This window comes from Bos mutus, chromosome 24, assembly GCF_027580195.1.
Source record: "Bos mutus isolate GX-2022 chromosome 24, NWIPB_WYAK_1.1, whole genome shotgun sequence".
NCBI classification, from domain to species: Eukaryota; Metazoa; Chordata; class Mammalia; order Artiodactyla; family Bovidae; genus Bos; species Bos mutus.
The window spans coordinates 28955740-28972774 of NC_091640.1; the positions used below are offsets into that span (position 1 = coordinate 28955740).

The following is a 17035-nucleotide window of genomic DNA, read 5'->3' on the forward strand; positions in this document are numbered from 1 at the left end:
ATAAACTTTACAAAAAGGTTACAGTGAAACCTGCTTTATATGTACCCTTCGGTACATGATGCAGTCTAGAAAATGCTGTGTGTTTTTCAATCTTATGATGTATAAACTCTCCGACTGTGTTTTTCCCCTTTATCGTATAGGTGATTTTGCTCAGCTTAACTTAAAGATAAAATTTCTTGAGGCCGGGATCTACGAAGTTCCAATCATAATCACAGATTCGGGTAATCCTCCCAAATCGAATATCTCCATCCTTCGGGTGAAGGTTTGCCAGTGTGATTCCAACGGGGACTGCACAGATGTGGATCGAATTGTGGGAGCAGGGCTGGGCACCGGCGCCATCATCGCCATCCTGCTTTGCATCATCATCCTGCTCAGTGAGTACTTCCCGGTGTCTCAGCTTGAATTCCTTTTGCTTCCAGGATGTTAAGCAAAGTAACTTTTTTCTTTACAGTCGGAAAATACAAAGCAACTTTTTGCTTTTATTTGTTGAAATAGTCACATAACATATAGATGACATGATTTGACCGCAGTGCATTCACTGATTGTGGCTCTTGCCATCTTGTGGCATCCAGGATCCTGGCTGAAAGCTTTTGCCAGTGCTGCTGGGAGCCACGAAGCGTTCCTGTTTCCCAAAGAATGGAGTGGAGGCATGTGCTTTCACCTGAGTTTGAACTGGTGGAGCCAAGAGTTGCCTGTTGCTCTCTTCTCTAAGGAGTTTTTCTTTGCCATAAAAATCTTCGTTTTTCCTTTTAGTTTCTCCCCTACATTTTTCATTCTTCATTTCTTTCATTACTTCCTCCATAGTGGGCAGTGATCCAAGCTTCTCATTCTGTCGGGATATCCCCTATTTCATAGTCTATTTCTCTTTCATTTGCTACTTCTAGATAATTCTTGTCTCTAGAATAGTTTGTCTTCTCCAGTTCTTGTACTCAGGGATATAGTACTGTTTGTTCCCAAACTGGTCAGTGCCCACTTGCTCCTTCACTTCCTTTGACAGTGCTCTCTGCAAGAGACAACAAATCCCGAGACCCTCCTTGTGCCCCCTCCTTGTGCCCCCTCCCTGTGCCGTCCCACCAGCTGTGCTCAATAAAAAGTAATTTTTATTGTTGCCTTTCAGTGGAATCTAACAACTCTCTTCCATCTCTGAGCAGTTTCTCACAGCCAAGCCCACTTTAGAATGAGGAAAACCTTGAGCATCCTTGCATGCACTTACCTGTTTGCAGCAAACCCAGCCAGCCCACCTCTTCCACGCCCGTTGCCGTTTTCTGATGCTGATCACTTGCAGAGCTGCAGCAAACTTCATAGAAAAATATTAGGCAGTCCTAAGTTGAAGCACTTCTCTTAGGATTTGTGTCTGAATTTATGGCACATAGTTGATGATTTAGGAAAATAAGTATATTGCTTTCCTTTGCTTTCCTTTATAGAAAGCGCAGTCAGCAACCTGCTCCAGTCATGCAGGGATCAAGGTATTTGTTTCTGATAGGCTGTATAAAATAGCAAGAGATTGTATTTCATACAGCACATCAGATAATAGAAATGATTACACAGCTCAATAAATTGTCTGTCTTTAGAGCCAGTCTAGATTAAGGAATTGCTCCTTTTTAATGTACTTTGCAGTCTTTGGTTCAGTGGAATGCAAGAAATTAACCACTGGAAAGTACTTTAGGAACCACTTCTAAGTATGCAGGTTAAAAGAACAAATTGCCTGGCCCCTGTGCTGTATTGTTGAGTAGCAGCAGGACTTAGTTTATTGTGCAATCATGCTATGCACCAATCACTTTCTTCAAAATGTTGGCCATTTCTTTTATGTTTTCTCCATTTACAAGTGTTCTGGTAATTTAGAATCCCGTCCTTTTTTTTTCTAAGCAATTACTGTAGAAGCCTGAGCATTTTTTACTTCCTATGTGGAGACTACTTTGACTATAATTTGAAACCTACATGCTATACTAATAATCCACTTGCTAGATTTAGCCCTGGAACAATGGCAAATGAGATCATGTATCTGGCTTTAAAAGGAGGATATTTACTTTTATGGCCAATAATAAAAATGTGCTCAAATAAGAGTCATTAAATCTTTTTGCTTCAGGATGTAAACTGATAGCTCCAGATTTTAGAGGGAATGCATTCCTAGATGTGCACTTAGGGATATGTTTCAGTTTCAACTAACAAGAGGCATACATGCCAACCTTATCAAGAAAAACTTAGAGCTGATGGATTGTGGTATGAAGAAGGACTCTAGCCATTCTGAAGGAAAATGAATCGGTGCTGATTTTAACATCAACCAGCTGGAAAATTTATGATTCTAATCCTGGTGCAGAAATGTAGAGCAGGAAGTGTTAGTGTTAGTCACTCACTCATGTCTGAGTCTTTTCAACCCCATGGACTGTAGCCCACCAGGCTCCTCTGTCCATGGGATTCTGCAGGCACAAATACTGGAGCGGGTTGCCATTTACTTCTCCAGGGGATCTTCCCGACCCAGGGATCGAACCCAGGTCTCCCACATTGCAGGCAGACTCTTTTACCATCCAAGCCACCAGGGATGTTATTTCAGTTCTCAGACTAATCCCCTGGCCTTCTTACCTGAGGCATGCTATTGAACAGGAAAGAGAAAAGCACAATGGCACGATAGAAAGACCCAGGCCCTTGGGAGTCAAAAATCCTCAAGGTCAAGTCTCTGATCCAGGTCTAGTTTGCTGCAAAGGCATCTTGGCAAGCACTCCCCCTCCTTCATAAGTGTGCTTCTCTCTGATTTGGGGAGGAGAATGATGACTGATCAACCGGAATGGAACGGCAATTAAGTAATAAGTGGCAATTTCACCTACTGTATTTTGTTGTTTTTAGAATTTCCAGTCCATTATATGGCAAAGCAAAAGATAGACAGAGTTATTGTCCCCATTTGCAGATAGTAAAACTGAGGACAGACATCCATTCAGTGAAGTCATAGGGTACTAGTGTCTAGAACAACCTAAACCTGGTTCTCAGGGTGTCTGTCCTATCTTGTTTCTTGTCATGTGAGGCTAGGATTAGGTAACAGAGTAGAAGATGCATTGCAAGTTTTCCAGCCCATATGAATATAAATTATAAGTCTTGAAGACTGTGATGAGATAAAGTCAAGTTTTTAAAATTACGTATCATGTGTCTTTACTCTCTTTCTGCCTAGTTCTCGTTCTGATGTTCGTGGTATGGATGAAACGCCGGGATAAAGAACGCCAGGCCAAACAACTTTTAATTGATCCAGAAGACGATGTAAGAGATAATATTTTAAAATATGATGAAGAAGGTGGAGGAGAAGAAGACCAGGTAAGCAGTGTTTTTAAATCTCTAAGTGAAATCTTACCATCTCACGTTTTAAATGGTGGGGAAAATACTAATACATAGAGTAAAAGAATAGTATCAAATGTCTTTTCCTTGATCACACTATCAAAGGCTTGGTGAATTCTTGCCAACCTGCGCTGCCCATTGAATTTTTTTCTAAAGTGCTAAATGTCATTGTATTTATTATGAGAGGATCGTTAACATTGTTTTGAGGAGCCTAGGATTTACACCTAATGCCAGTTATAGCTGTACTGATAAAGATGTTTTCTATCGCAGTTTTTCTTCACTGAATATCCAAAATAAAAGTACAAGTAGTTTCTGCATTGAGATTTGGATATTTCTGTGGCAGAAAAAGCACAGACTGTTTACTTCATAAACATTTACCAAGCACACTCAATAGTCTAGGCACTATTTTAATCACTGGGGATACAGTGGTGGGCAGAGCCAACAATGATTGCACTGAAGAGTCTTACATTTTTTGGCCACTCTGCACGTGGCTTGTGAGATCTTAGTTCCCCAGCCAAAGTTGAACCCAGGCCACAGCAGTGAACGCTCAGAGTCCCAACCACTGGACCACCAGGGGAATTCCCACAAGTCTTATATTATTGAGAAATATTCGCAGTTAGAGACAACATCTAGTTCACATCTGTGTCCGTGATGTCTGTCATGGGGTCTGGCTTATTGTAGTTGCTTAATAAATGTTGGGGCTTCCTTGGTGGCTCATCAGTAAAGAATTTGCCTGCAGGAGATCCAGGTTCAATCCCTGGGTCAGAAAAATCCCTAAAGGAGGGCATGGCAACCCGCTCTAGTATTCTTTCCTGGAAAATCCCATGGACAGAGGAGCCTGGTGGGTTACAGTCCATGGGGTCGCAAAGACTTGGACATGACGGAAGTGACTGAGCACAGTAAACGTTGAGCTCATGACTGGCTGTAAAAGACCGTGAGTTTCTGTGTGTATATAAGGAACTGCATCCCTGTTCAAGGATGGGAGTGACCAGTAGGTGGAAAGTGAAAAATTTTATCTCCTGGGAAGCAACATTTCAGATACCAAAGATCTGTACTATTAATGCACACCAGGCATTCTGCTAAGTGCATTAAATGCTGTTATCTCTTAAATCTTTGAAACCTGTCATACCGTACTGTGACCATCTCCACTTTTGTGTTAGAAAACAGAGCCTAGGGATGGTGTTCAGTCTCTCACTTGTGTCTGAATCTTTGCAACCCTATGAGCTATAGGCTCCATAGGAGCCCATCAGGCTCCTCTGTCCAGGGGATTCTACAGGCAAGAATACTGGAGTGAATTGCCATGCCCTCCTCCAGGGGATCTTCCTGACCTACAAATTGAACCCAAGTCTCTTAAGTCTTCTGCATTGACAGGCGAGTTCTTTACAACTAGCCCTACCTGGGAAGTCCGAGTGGGATTATCTAAACTCATAAAACTAGGAAGTGATAGAGGTAGGATTTGAATTCAGGTCTGTTTGATGTTACTGTCTAAACTGCTCTGGTCTAGTTCCTTTTGAAATTATCTGAGAGATACGAGTATAAACCATGAGCGATCACTGTGACTGGTATTTCTTAGGTACATTTGATACCTCTCATGTCCATTTCGGAGAAGGCAATGGCACCCCACTCCAGTACTCTTGCCTGGAAAATCCCATGGACGGAGAAGCCTGGTAGGCTGCAGTCCATGGGGTTGCTAGGAGTCGGACACGACTGAGCGACTACACTTTCACTTTCACTTTTCACTTTCATGCATTGGAGAAGGAAATGGCAACCCACTCCAGTGTTCTTGCCTGGAGAATCCCAGGGACGGGGAAGTCTGGTGGACTACCGTCTATGGGGTTGCACAGAGTCAGACATGACTGAAGTGACTTAGCAGCAGCAGCAGCAGCATGTCCATTTGCTAATACAAGTGTTGGGGTAGCAGTTAGGTGAAGAACCCAGAGCCCTTGGATCTTGAATCATTATCAGTAAATTCAAGGTACCCTGTCTAGATATTAGTGGTAGGACTGTTAACTTGAAAAAGAGCAAATTTCATGAGCATGAGTTCTCTTTCTCTTCTTTACTCCCTTGAGGAAATAATATATCGCTCTCTGTTTTACAAAGCACATTCACTCCCATTGTTGTGTTTCATCTGGGTGGTGGGCCCATCAGAGTTTTCCATTTTCCATTTGAACAGGTTTTGCAATTTACTCTCCAAGTCTGTAACTGGCAGAGTCAGAAGTCAAGCCCGCAATCTTCTGATATCCGATTCCGTGCTTGGTTTACAATACCTCGACTCTCTCATTTAGGAAAGCTGCATATTTCAAATCTGTTGAAAACTTGACTCGTGTGTAAAGCTGTTTTGAATACTGACTAATTAAAGTGGCTCTATAAATATGCCCCAGGGTTTCTTGCTTATGAATGTCTTTGGATATTAAAATTCATGTTTGGCTTAATCCCTCATTAATCTGTCCTTTCACTTTCCTGAGCTATGTTCAAGAACAGCAAACGTTATCTGATCACATTATCTCGTAAATCTTCTTCTTGCAGCATTTTATTTTTCATGTCACTGTACATAATTTTGTAGGCATAAACCTAAACCCAACTCCATGGAGTTTCGGTAGAAATAGCAATAAGTAGAAGGACACTAGTCATGACTGGATGCTGCATAGAATCAAGAAGCAAGATGTTTCTCAGCATCTAAACGTCTGGATCAGGGCACTTGATGTCCCTGAGTTGGCTTTTTCTCCCCGCTTCCTCCCCACCAATTACTTTAAGAAATTGTTTAATAAAGTTTTTTTGTCGTAGTTATTCTAGAAAAGACTTACTTCCATTACTGGGACTTCGTTGGCATTCCAGTGGTTAAGACTCCAAGATTCCGGTGCAGACAACGTGGGTTTGATCCCTGCTCAGGAACTGAGATCCCATGTACCCTGGGACATGGCCTTTCCTCACTTTATCCACTTAGATTGACGCTTGATATCAAATAGTAAAACTTACCTATTGCCAGATTTATTAGAACTCATCATAAATCTTGAACCTCTTCTTTACGTGACCCTGAAAGTTTTCTTTGCTCCCAGATCAAGTCTTAGACACGAATGTGTTTCTTCCTATATACTTTCTTAATAGACCAAAGACTTTTCTGGAACTCTGTCTGTACTGACCTCAGTGGCTCATGTTCTTTTTTTGTAATTGTTTATTTATTTTATCTTTGGCTGTGCTGGGTGTTTGTTGCTGTCGCCCAGGCTTTGTCTAGTTGCAGCGAGCAGAGGCTACTCTCTAGTTGAGGTGTAAGGACGTCTCTTACGGAGCACAGATTCTAGGGTGCATGGGCTTCAGTAGTTACAGCTCAAAGGCTAGTTGCTCCAAGGATCTTAGTTCCCAGAACAGGGATCGAACCCGTGTCCCCTGCCTTGGCAGGCAGATTCTTAACCATTGGACCACCAGGGAGGTTCCTTGTTTAATGTTTTTAAAAATCATTTCTTTATTGAAATAGTCCTGGACATCTTGTCGCATTTTTTATTGTTGCTGCCTCTTGGTTCCTTGATGGCATTTTAGTCCAGATTGAGATCTTCCGCCCAATTCTGATCCTGTTACGTTTCCCATTTGCAGTTCTCATTATAGAAGATTGTGACACAATTGGTAATGGATTCTTAATTCAGTCTAATTTTTCCCTCATAATAGTGGAATAAAATATGCAGCATTGGAAGGCTACACCAAAGGTTCTGTCTCCTCTGCCTCTAAAGTGATTCATGAAATCCATTCACTTTCACCATCCTCAAGGCCACTGCCTTCACTTAGGTCATAGTCATCACTCGCCTTCTCATAAGTGTCCTGTCTCTAGACGCACACTCCATCTGCTTTGTTGTTGTTGCTCAGTCAGTCATTCAGTCATGACCGGCGCTTTATGACCCCTTGGACTGCAGCATGCCAGACTTCCCTGTCCTTCACTATTTCCCGGAGTTTGCTCAAACTCATGTTCATTGAGTCGTGATGCCATCCAACCGTCTCATCCTCTGTCTCCCTCTCCGGCTCCTGCCCTCAACCTTTCCCAGCGTCAGGGTCTTTACCGGTGAGTCAGATCTTCACATCAGGTAGCCATAGTATTGGAGCTTCAGTCCTTCCAATGCATATTCAGGGTTGATTTCCTGGGCTTCCCTGGTGGCTCAGCTGGTAAAGAATCCACCTGCAGTATGGGAGACCTGGGTTTGATCCCTGGGTTGGGAAGATCCTGTGGAGAAGGGAAAGGCTACCCACTCCAGTATTCTGGCCTGGAGAATTCCAAAGACTATATATAGTCCATGGGGTTGCAAAGAGTCGGACACGAATGAGCGATTTTCACTTTCACTTTCCTGCTCTTTGGAAATTATCAGATCCCTCTTTAGTATGACAGATCTATGGCCCTGCACCCATCTTTTAGTGGACTCGCTCATGCCTGTGGGATAAAGGCCTGTGGGAAGGATTGGTGGGGGGTAAAGCTTCCCCAAGGATGTGACTCCATCATGCCTGTGCACTCATGACCACTAAAGCTTCCTTCAAAGTCAAGGTGATTTTTCTTTCCATCATTTAATGATACTTCTTCTCACTCCTCCTCCAGGGATAAAAGCAACTATGGGTCTTCTTTCTTCTAGAAAGGGCTTATTAGTTTCCTTATTTTCATTCGGTTAGATCTCATTATGCTCTCAGCGATCTTAAAGTCTCAGAAATCTGTGATTTAATAACATATTGGGCTCATTCTTAGCATTAGAGTATGAATGATAATCTCATGATTTTTTTTTTCATCCCAACCAGAAGCAGAAGGCTTCCTCCAGGTTTAAGAGTAGAACCATCACTCATGTCAACAAAACATGTTTCTAGGACTTCCCTGGCAGTCCAGTGGTTAAGACTTCGCCTTCCAATGCAGGGGGTGTGTGTTCAGTCCTTGGTACAGGAAGATAAAACCCCACATTCCTCATGGCCAAACAACCAAAACATAAAAGAGAAACAATATAGTAACAAATTCAGTAAAGACTTGAAAAATGGTGCACATCAAAAAAATCTTTAAAAAGGAGCATATTTCCCTCAGCCCAGAAACTTATTGTGTACCCGACTTCCAGGCAATATGCTCTCAGTCAAAAGTAACCAGTAGTTTTTATTTCTGTCGCATAGATCAGCATTACCTGGTTTTGGATTTTATTGTAAAAATGAATGTCGTATACAGTAGGTACTCTCTTGTCTGGATTCTTTTACTCAGTTTTATCTGTATGACTCATCCATGCTACATTTGGAAGTAATTCATTTTTTTGTCGTTGCCAAATACTATTCTGTTGTGATAATTAACCATGTTTATCATTTCTACTAAGATTGGACATTTGAGTGGATTTAGTTTTGAGTTATGAATAAAACTGCCGTGAATGTTCTTAGGCATGTGTTTTGGTGCATTTCTGTTGGTATGTGCTCAGGGGTTGGATTTCTAGGTCCTGGAATGTGCATATATGTGCAGGCTTAGTACAGTCTTGCCAGTTTTCCAAAGGAATTTTACAGTGCACGCCTCCCCCGGCCACAGTGTTGCATGAGCATTCCAGTTGCCCAGCATCCTCACTAGCACTTGGGTTTTTCTCAGTCTTTCAAAATTTTAGCCACTCTGATGGTGTGTGCCTCACTGTGATGTAACTGGGATGTTCCTACCAACTTACTTGCCATTTCTATATCTTCTTTGTGAAGTTTCTGTTCAGCTTATTTATTGACTTTTCTATTGGGTTGTCTTCTTATTGATTTGTAGGAGGTCCTTATATATTATGGATATCAGTTCTTTGTCAGATAAATGTATTATAAATATCTTCTGATCTGTAGCTTTTTTATTCTCTTACTGGTACCTTATGATGAAAAGAAGTTTTTAATTTTAATAAAGTCTAATCTGTCCATTTTTCCCATTATAGTTAGTGCATTTATACCTATTTAAGAAAACTTTATCTCCCTGAGTTAATGAATCCCTCCCTCAAAAAAAAAAAAAAAATCTTGTTGAATTATTGTTTAACCTATCATATTAAATCTGCGACCCGTTTATAGTGGACTATTCATGTGGTATAAGTTATGGATCAGGGTGTCTTATCTTCTTAGAGGGCTATCCAAGCACTGTTTATTAAACAGATAACCCATCTCTACTGCATGGGAGGGGTTCATTTGTCATAAAGCAGGCAGTTTTATACATGTGGGTCTGTGTGGAAGATTCCATATCTATTTGTGTATTCTTAGTCTATTTGTCCTCTTTGTCTACTCTTGGGCCAGTACCATGCTATTTTCATTACTATAGCTTTCTAATATATCTTTCTATCTGTTAGGATGATTTCTCCAACTGAATTCATCAAGATTTGTCTTTTAAAGTTTTGGGTGGATTTTATCATTTACTTCTTTTTTCCTTAAGGAAAAAACACCCTTTATTTAGTACTCTCTCTCAGTGAATTTATGCCAAATGCTTCTCCAAGTTCTAAATAAGACACCATTGCTTTTAAATCTGAAAATTGTTGTCGGTTCCTGAGAAATTCAGTTTTGTGAAATATATTGTATGCGATTGTCCGTAATTCACAAGTGGCTTCCTGTTAGAAATTCTATTTCTCTGAAGCATGCATTAAGCCTTCTTGGCAACAGACTTTGGCTCAAACTTTTATGTTAGTTGTTTTTTTTTTTTTTTTTAAAGACATTATTTCTTTACAAGAGTGAGCCTTGAAAATGGAAATGGTGCCATGTTACATTCTAGACAAGTTTTGGTTGATTTTTACTACACATAACTGGTATTTTATGGAGCGTGGGTGTTATCTTGTGATGTGACTGGAGACTGTGCTGTAGGAAGCAGACAGCTTGTCATGATCAGGCTAAGGTCTCCTGGACGTCTCAGCCAGACAGTCTTACAAAATCATCAGCATCCAAAGATGGGAAGATCTCAGAGGTCAGTGGAGGTGGTCGATGGAGGCTTGAGGCTACAGAGGAAGGCAGGTCTGCAGCAGCTGTCGCCAGGAGGGTGGGATGCCTAGCTTAAAGCTGGCTTAGCCAAGATCCTTATTCTTGCTGCCAAGAGGAAGTATCCCAAAGGAGCTAACTGCTTAGAAAGAACACAAAGCAAAACAGTCCTTTACAAGGGAGCCTTTATCTTCCCTGCTGTTGATTACCATCTCTGTTTAATTTCTGTGCCCAAACACAGGTTGCTAGTTTCTCTAACAAAAATACTGAAAATATAGAGCCCAAGAAAAGAGAAATGAAACAGACAAATAAACAAAGCCCTCTATATTTTTCTTCCTTGTCTTATGTTCGGTGTACTTTTAGTGTGTGGATATTCCCCTCTGGTTTCCATAGTCAGGAGACTAGGTCGGGCCCATCTTTGAGACTGGCATTGGAAGGGCTCTGAACACAACCATTATTTCCTCACAGTGCTATTGGCAGTTGGACAGACTCAGTATAATGCCCAGTCTCTTTTCAGAGGGTGAGGTCCCTGCTTTATCTGCTTCACTGCTGGAACCAGCAGGACTTTGGGTGGTTATCAAGTCATGCTTAATTATCCTCATTAGTAAATGTCCTTCAGTGCCCTTTTGGCCTGTGGGACTGGTTGCAGACACTGTATCCTCTTTAATGATCTTCATATCTAGTTCCTTCCCTATCAGCATCACTAATAAAATCAGTGTGAATGTACAGTATAACCAACTGGTAACTCACAGTGCTTCTGGAACCATCCCCTTTTAGCCCCAGGATGGGAAACAGTAAGTGGTAATTTCCTGCTCTTTAAAGCTTGGACTTAAAGCTTGTTGTTCTTATATTAAAGAACATAGTTGTTCTTATATTAAACATATACTGAATGGTATTATAATACTCACAGTTGTGTTTAGTCGCTCAGTCGTGTCTGACTCTTGCGACCCCGTGGACTGTTAGCCCACCAAGCTCCTCTGTCCGTGGGTTTTCCCAGGCAAGAATACTGGAGTTGGTTGCCATGCCCTCCTCCAGGGGATCTTTCCAACCCAGGGATCAAACCTATGTCTCTCACATTGCAGGCGGATTCTTTACCCACTGAGCCACCTGGGAAGTCCATGAATAACTTAAGTACTTTTTAAAAAGAATAAATGGGTTTGATGACCTACTGGAAAGCACTGCCCACCCTGATTGGATTCCTGAGGTTTGAGAATCTCTTCTGAGGTTCTCTGAGAGTAGTGTTTCTCACAGTAAGTACGCAGCAGGTTCTAGATCCATAGGTTCCATCTGACTCATCCAGATGTGTCAGGAAGAAGGGGGTCTCTGGACACAGAGGAGATGCAGGAGGTCCAGCAGCTAAGGAAAATGGGACAGGGTGTTTCAGGCTCAGCCAAATCCAGGGAGAGCGGCTCTTGCCTACCTGGCGTCCATACACCATGGGGATACTAAAGTCTCCTTGATTGAGATCCAGACGTGCACGTGTGAGGAATCACATTTCAGGATAAGAGGGCACCGTGACAGGAGCTCTTTTTAGTGGCCCAGGATTCCGAAACCCAAGAGACTCAGTTGTGACTGCTGGGACTGCTGTGACATCGCCTTCCAATGTAGGGGAGGGTGCAGGTTCAATCCCTGGTCAGGGAGCTAAGATCCGCATGTCTTACGGCCAAAAAACCAAAACTTAAAACAGAAACAATTTTGCAACGAGTTCAATAAAGGCTTTTAAGATGGTCCATATCAAAAAAAAGGGGGGGGGGGGTCCTTAAAAAAAAGAAGATATGATTGCCATGTGAGTGTCAATTGAACTTTTTTCCCAGTGAAATTAGTATCTTTCGTGATCTCAGAATTAGGCTCAGTACATCACTAGATCAGATCCCCAGCATCTGCATAACACTGAAAGCACTTTCAACAGAGCTGAAGCTCCTGAGATGGAGAAAGAACCCACAGTTCCTGTGACTCCGGGTTTGGGAAGAGGGACTCTTTGGGGTGATGACTTAGTTTCTCTTCTCATTGATCCTCCACCTTGCCTTTTAAACTGCAATAGAGTTGAACTTCTGTACATCTAACCTGTGTTATGTTATTTCCCACTTTCGTGGCTCAGTTCAAGGTCTTTCCCAGCCTGGCCAAGCCACCAAGATTCCATCTCAGGACATCTTCTCTTGGGGGTCCCAGGTTAAATCAAGTGGGTCTGCTCTGCACTCTAGCAACATGCTCTGTCTGCCTCTATTTTGAGATCTTATGTGCAGCCCTGGTCCTGACCTTAAACCCCATGAGAGCAGGAAATTGTCACATTCATTTTTTATTCCACTCTCTAGGACAGTTGGCACCTGGCAGGCACTGATGCATAGAATGTTGGTGCATTGGGCCCTCTTCTGGAATCTCTTAGTTTGCAAGTCTTTCTACAGGGTTCATTGAACCATTGCAGCCTGATAACTTTGCTCTCATTTTTTTGAAATGTCTGATGGCTTCAGGAAATGATGATCATGTTCATAAACACTTGTGATTCATTACATACTTGTTTATTACATGTTCTGTGTCAGGCACTGGGCTCTGCTCTCAGTTGATGTGTCTTTTATAATCTTCCCAACAAACCTGTGCATTAGTCCAGTTTTCACACCCAGGTCCATGTGACTAGAGGGGCCCAGCTCTTGTGTGGGCTGGTATAGGGGTCAGATGAATGATGTTTTATTTACTTTTACTGGTCTATTCCAGGAAGATACTACTAGATAAAACCAATGAGGCTGAACACTTAGCTTCAGCTTGTTAGATGACTACTGCTAATCTTGCCTTAGAACAGGCAAAGAGTAAGACCTAATTAATTTAAGCATGGCTTACAAAATGGAGCACATTTTGACATTGACAAACATAGAATCTGGAGAAACAATATGAGCAAGTTGTTAAGAGATCTGAGGTATAGTCTGGGCAACAGGTACTAAAATCTAAAATCCAGGCTGGATGCCTAGACAGAAGAATGAGGCAGAGGTACAAGAGAGCACCTGGAGACCAAACCAGCCAGTTGCCCGAGACCAGAGATCTCTGCTCAAGCCAAGATGGTCTCTAAAGATTACCCGCCAGTCTCAGGAACTACCCCCAGTGTGGGCAACCAAGCCCAACCCTCTGACTCAAGCAGAGAATAGAACTGCTATATTTGATCCTTCTGAATAACTGCTTTACAAAATCTTTCTGCTTTATAAGCAAAGTAACTAACAGATGGCTGACTCTGGACATACCTATGGAGACCACTTTCAGCATTTTCATTGTTGGCTGAAGCACACTCTGTTAAATGTGTTCCCAAGTTATTCATCCATTCATACCCACCTGCAAACACCAGAATATATTAGTTATTGAAAAAGTGACACTGATTTCACCAGAGGAAAGTTTCACCAGGAATTTGGGTTAGCACACTGCCATCCCTTTTCCATGCTGTTTTCAAAAACCTTCCTGGCCAGATGCCTCACAGTGGTAAGCTACAGACAACGTATGTTCTGAACTGGCCGATATCCATTCCCTACTGGGCACTCAGTATTTTTAATATGGACTTGATTTGCATGTGAATTTTTATTTGCTACCCTGATCACTTCACATAAATGAACATCATATTTTATGTAATTCGGCTTAATATTCATTCTTCCTGACTAGTTACGTTTATCACATTTGGTTTAAGAGGTATGGAAAGCTACCCAATGATGAAGTAGCAAAGATTTGAATGCCAAGTACGTGTTACTGGTGTACAAAAGCAAACAAACAAACAAAAAACAGAAACCAAAACCTAAGATACTAAGTGGTGAATATGCCAGAGTTCTACCAACTGGCCCAATCTACGAGTATCTGTTTTTGTAAGTAAAGTTATATTGGAACACGGCTTTGCACCATGTCCATAGTTTACATACTGTCTATGGCTACTAATACACAGTAGCAGCAGAGTTGAAGGACTGGGTTAGCAGAAAAGTTCACTCTGGGTTTTCCCATAAGATAGTACTGAAAAATCTGAACAAACTTTTTGGCCAACCCAATATTTTGACAGACACTCTATGGCCCCCAAAGCCTCAGATACTTACTGTTAAGTCCTTACAGAAAAAGCTGATCTCTGCTATAGACTTTTTCCATTAATAAAGTTTTCATTCACTTTTTTTGTCCAAAGCTTGACTACTGTGTAAGTTAGCACAGGAAATGTATATAATCCACCTAAGTCACTCAGATCCGAGAGAGCCAGGATTTGAATCTAGATTCTCTGGTTTTAGAATCCATTTTTTCATCCATACATTTCTGTCCAAATTTTCCCTCAGAAAGTTGTTGAGATTTGATTATGGAAACATAATTTGATTATGGAACCACATTGTTCATACTGCTTTTCAGTATGTATGGATGAAATGTATGGATGAAACCTACCTAATGTTTTAGTATTCACGTTCAATTTATTTTCAGGGAGGCCATATATTTTTGGGAAAAAAATACTGATATGTTGGCCAGATTCACTGTTGAATGAGTTATAAGTGTGTGAAAGGGGTAAGAATAAGAGAAAACTTTCTGTACAAATAAATTAGATTTAACCTCAAAAAAAAAAAAGAATCCATTTTTTTAAAGTCACAACATGAAGCTCCCTTTTCTGTATTGATTTTATGTTTACATTTATCTTAAAGGAAATTCCAAACCGACGTGACATAAACAAGTGAAGGACTTGGTTGCTCTGTCACCATATTCCCAACCAAATATTGCCATTACTTCATTATCTATTTTTAGATTTCCTCCAAGCTAGAATAATAGGTCCTGCTAAGGTAGAATGACTTTGACCTTATCAGAGTGATGGCATTTTTGTTTTTTGTAAAGTTGGGACTTGGGGTAAAAATATTACTGAAGATGCATTTGGAGGTTACACTTTTTGTCTCCCAAGATACATGGTGCTTGAAAGGGTTAAGAAAATATGTCCATGTATTTAGGGCTGTCACTGAATGACATGGAAACAATGGGAAATTATAGAATAAAAATTAATCTCAAATTTCTGAAGAAGCATCATCTTTCTGAAGCCCCTTTTGACAGTGAAAATGAAAGTTGTTCAGTCGTGTCTGACTCTTTGCGACCCCATGGAATTCTCCAGGCCAGAATACTGGAGTGGGTAGCCTTCCCTTCTCCAGGGGATCTTCCCAACCCAAGGATCGAACCCAGGTCTCCCACATTGCAGGCAGATTCTTCACCAGCTGAGCTACAAGGGAAGCCCAAGAATAGTGGAGTGGGTAGCCTTTCCCTTCTCCAGGGGATCTTCCCAACCCAGGAATCAGACTGGGGTCTCCTGCATTGCAGAAGGATTCTTTACCAACTGAGCTCTGAGGGAAGCCCTCAACTCTGCTGGAAATGCTCTGGGTAGCCATATCCTCGTTTTTTTCAGCAGCACCTCTTTCACAGCTTCACTTTCCATATTTTTGTAACAGTTTTACCCATAGAGTTTATATATATATATATAATTTTGGCTGTGTCCCTCAACGGGTGGGATCTTTATTCCCCAAAACGCACCCCCTGCGTTGGAAATGCAGTCTTAACCACTGGACCACCAGGCAGAGTAGTATGAACAGTAAACCAAGGAAGCAGAAGCAATGAATGTGTTTAATGGAGGCTCACCTCCCTCCATTGTGGGGAGTGGAAAATTGGTTCTCCAGTGAGACAAACGTGGATGAAAACTGAGAATGGAGAACCTTCATCTGTATATTAAGTCTCCAAGTTATTTTATTTCTGTTAGGTTTATCAGGTAAACCAGAAAAGATATTAGCAATTTTTTTGGTTTTGGGGACTTTCATAATCCATAGAATCAACTTAGTTTTCCACAGCAGTTCACCTGTGTAGATAGTTACCATCATAACCATATCTCACTGGGGAAGAAAATCAGGTTGTAATGTAATTTACATAAAGTTGCAAGGGCATTTGACTTACCTCTCAGCAGCTGTATGGTAATGTGTTGACGCCTTATTGCTATTTTATTCAGTTATTTTTAATGCCAGGAGCTATATAGGGTAAGGTGGTAATGTTCTCCTTTGCTATCTCCCATTCCTTTTTGAGAGTTTCTTGCCTGTGCCATGGTCAGCTCTTTCCCGGGTAACTTTTTTTTTCCCTTGAGAATTTTGTTCATTTACTTTCATGTTAGTATTTTTATTTCTCTGTCTTGAAACATTCAAAATGTTTACCTTACGAGTTATCCATTTCAAATATAGCAAACCAACAAGGACCTACTGTATAGCGCAGCAAACTCTGCTCAACATTATGTGGCAGCCTGGATGGGAGCGGAGAATGGATACATATCTGTGTATTGAGTCCCTTTGCTGTCCACTTGAGATACTCGCAACGTTGTTAATCACCTATATACTCCAGTACAAAATGAAAAGTTTAATTAAAAAAAATGTTTATATATTTAGGAATTTGAAAATTTCCTTGCTCTTACTACTGTAAAAGGAATATTTCCACTTGAACTGCCCCTTGCCTGGAATATAGCAAAACTGGCTCTTGTGTTCCACCCCCGGTTCTCACCCATGGAGGCTGAGAACGGACCGGAAACTTTGAGCCCTCTCCCCGTGCCTCACGTGCCAGACTGTTGGAGACAAGTGAAGACACAGTTCTGACTAAAAGTCAGTGAGGCTTCAGCCAGCTATGCACAGACCAGAGTCCTAGGTCCCCATGCCTTCTTAGCATGATTACCTTGAACTTCCCTTCTGGCTCTTAAAGCGCCTCGTGTCCCCCTGCTCAGCAGACTCTTCTATTCATTTCCTCACTGGCCCAGACGACAAGATACAGCTTTTTATTTTTTTGTAGTCTAGTTGAT

General features: G+C 41.4%; 1 protein-coding gene across 1 annotated transcript in view; it reads left to right on the forward strand.

Annotated features, from left to right (window-relative positions):
* The window catches only part of CDH2 (cadherin 2), a 256286-nt gene that overhangs the window by 218062 nt on the left and 21189 nt on the right, over positions 1–17035 (forward strand). Inside the window, 2 exon segments of the mRNA XM_070361804.1 lie at positions 141–374; positions 3161–3300. Coding sequence (XP_070217905.1) covers positions 141–374; positions 3161–3300 — 374 coding nt within the window.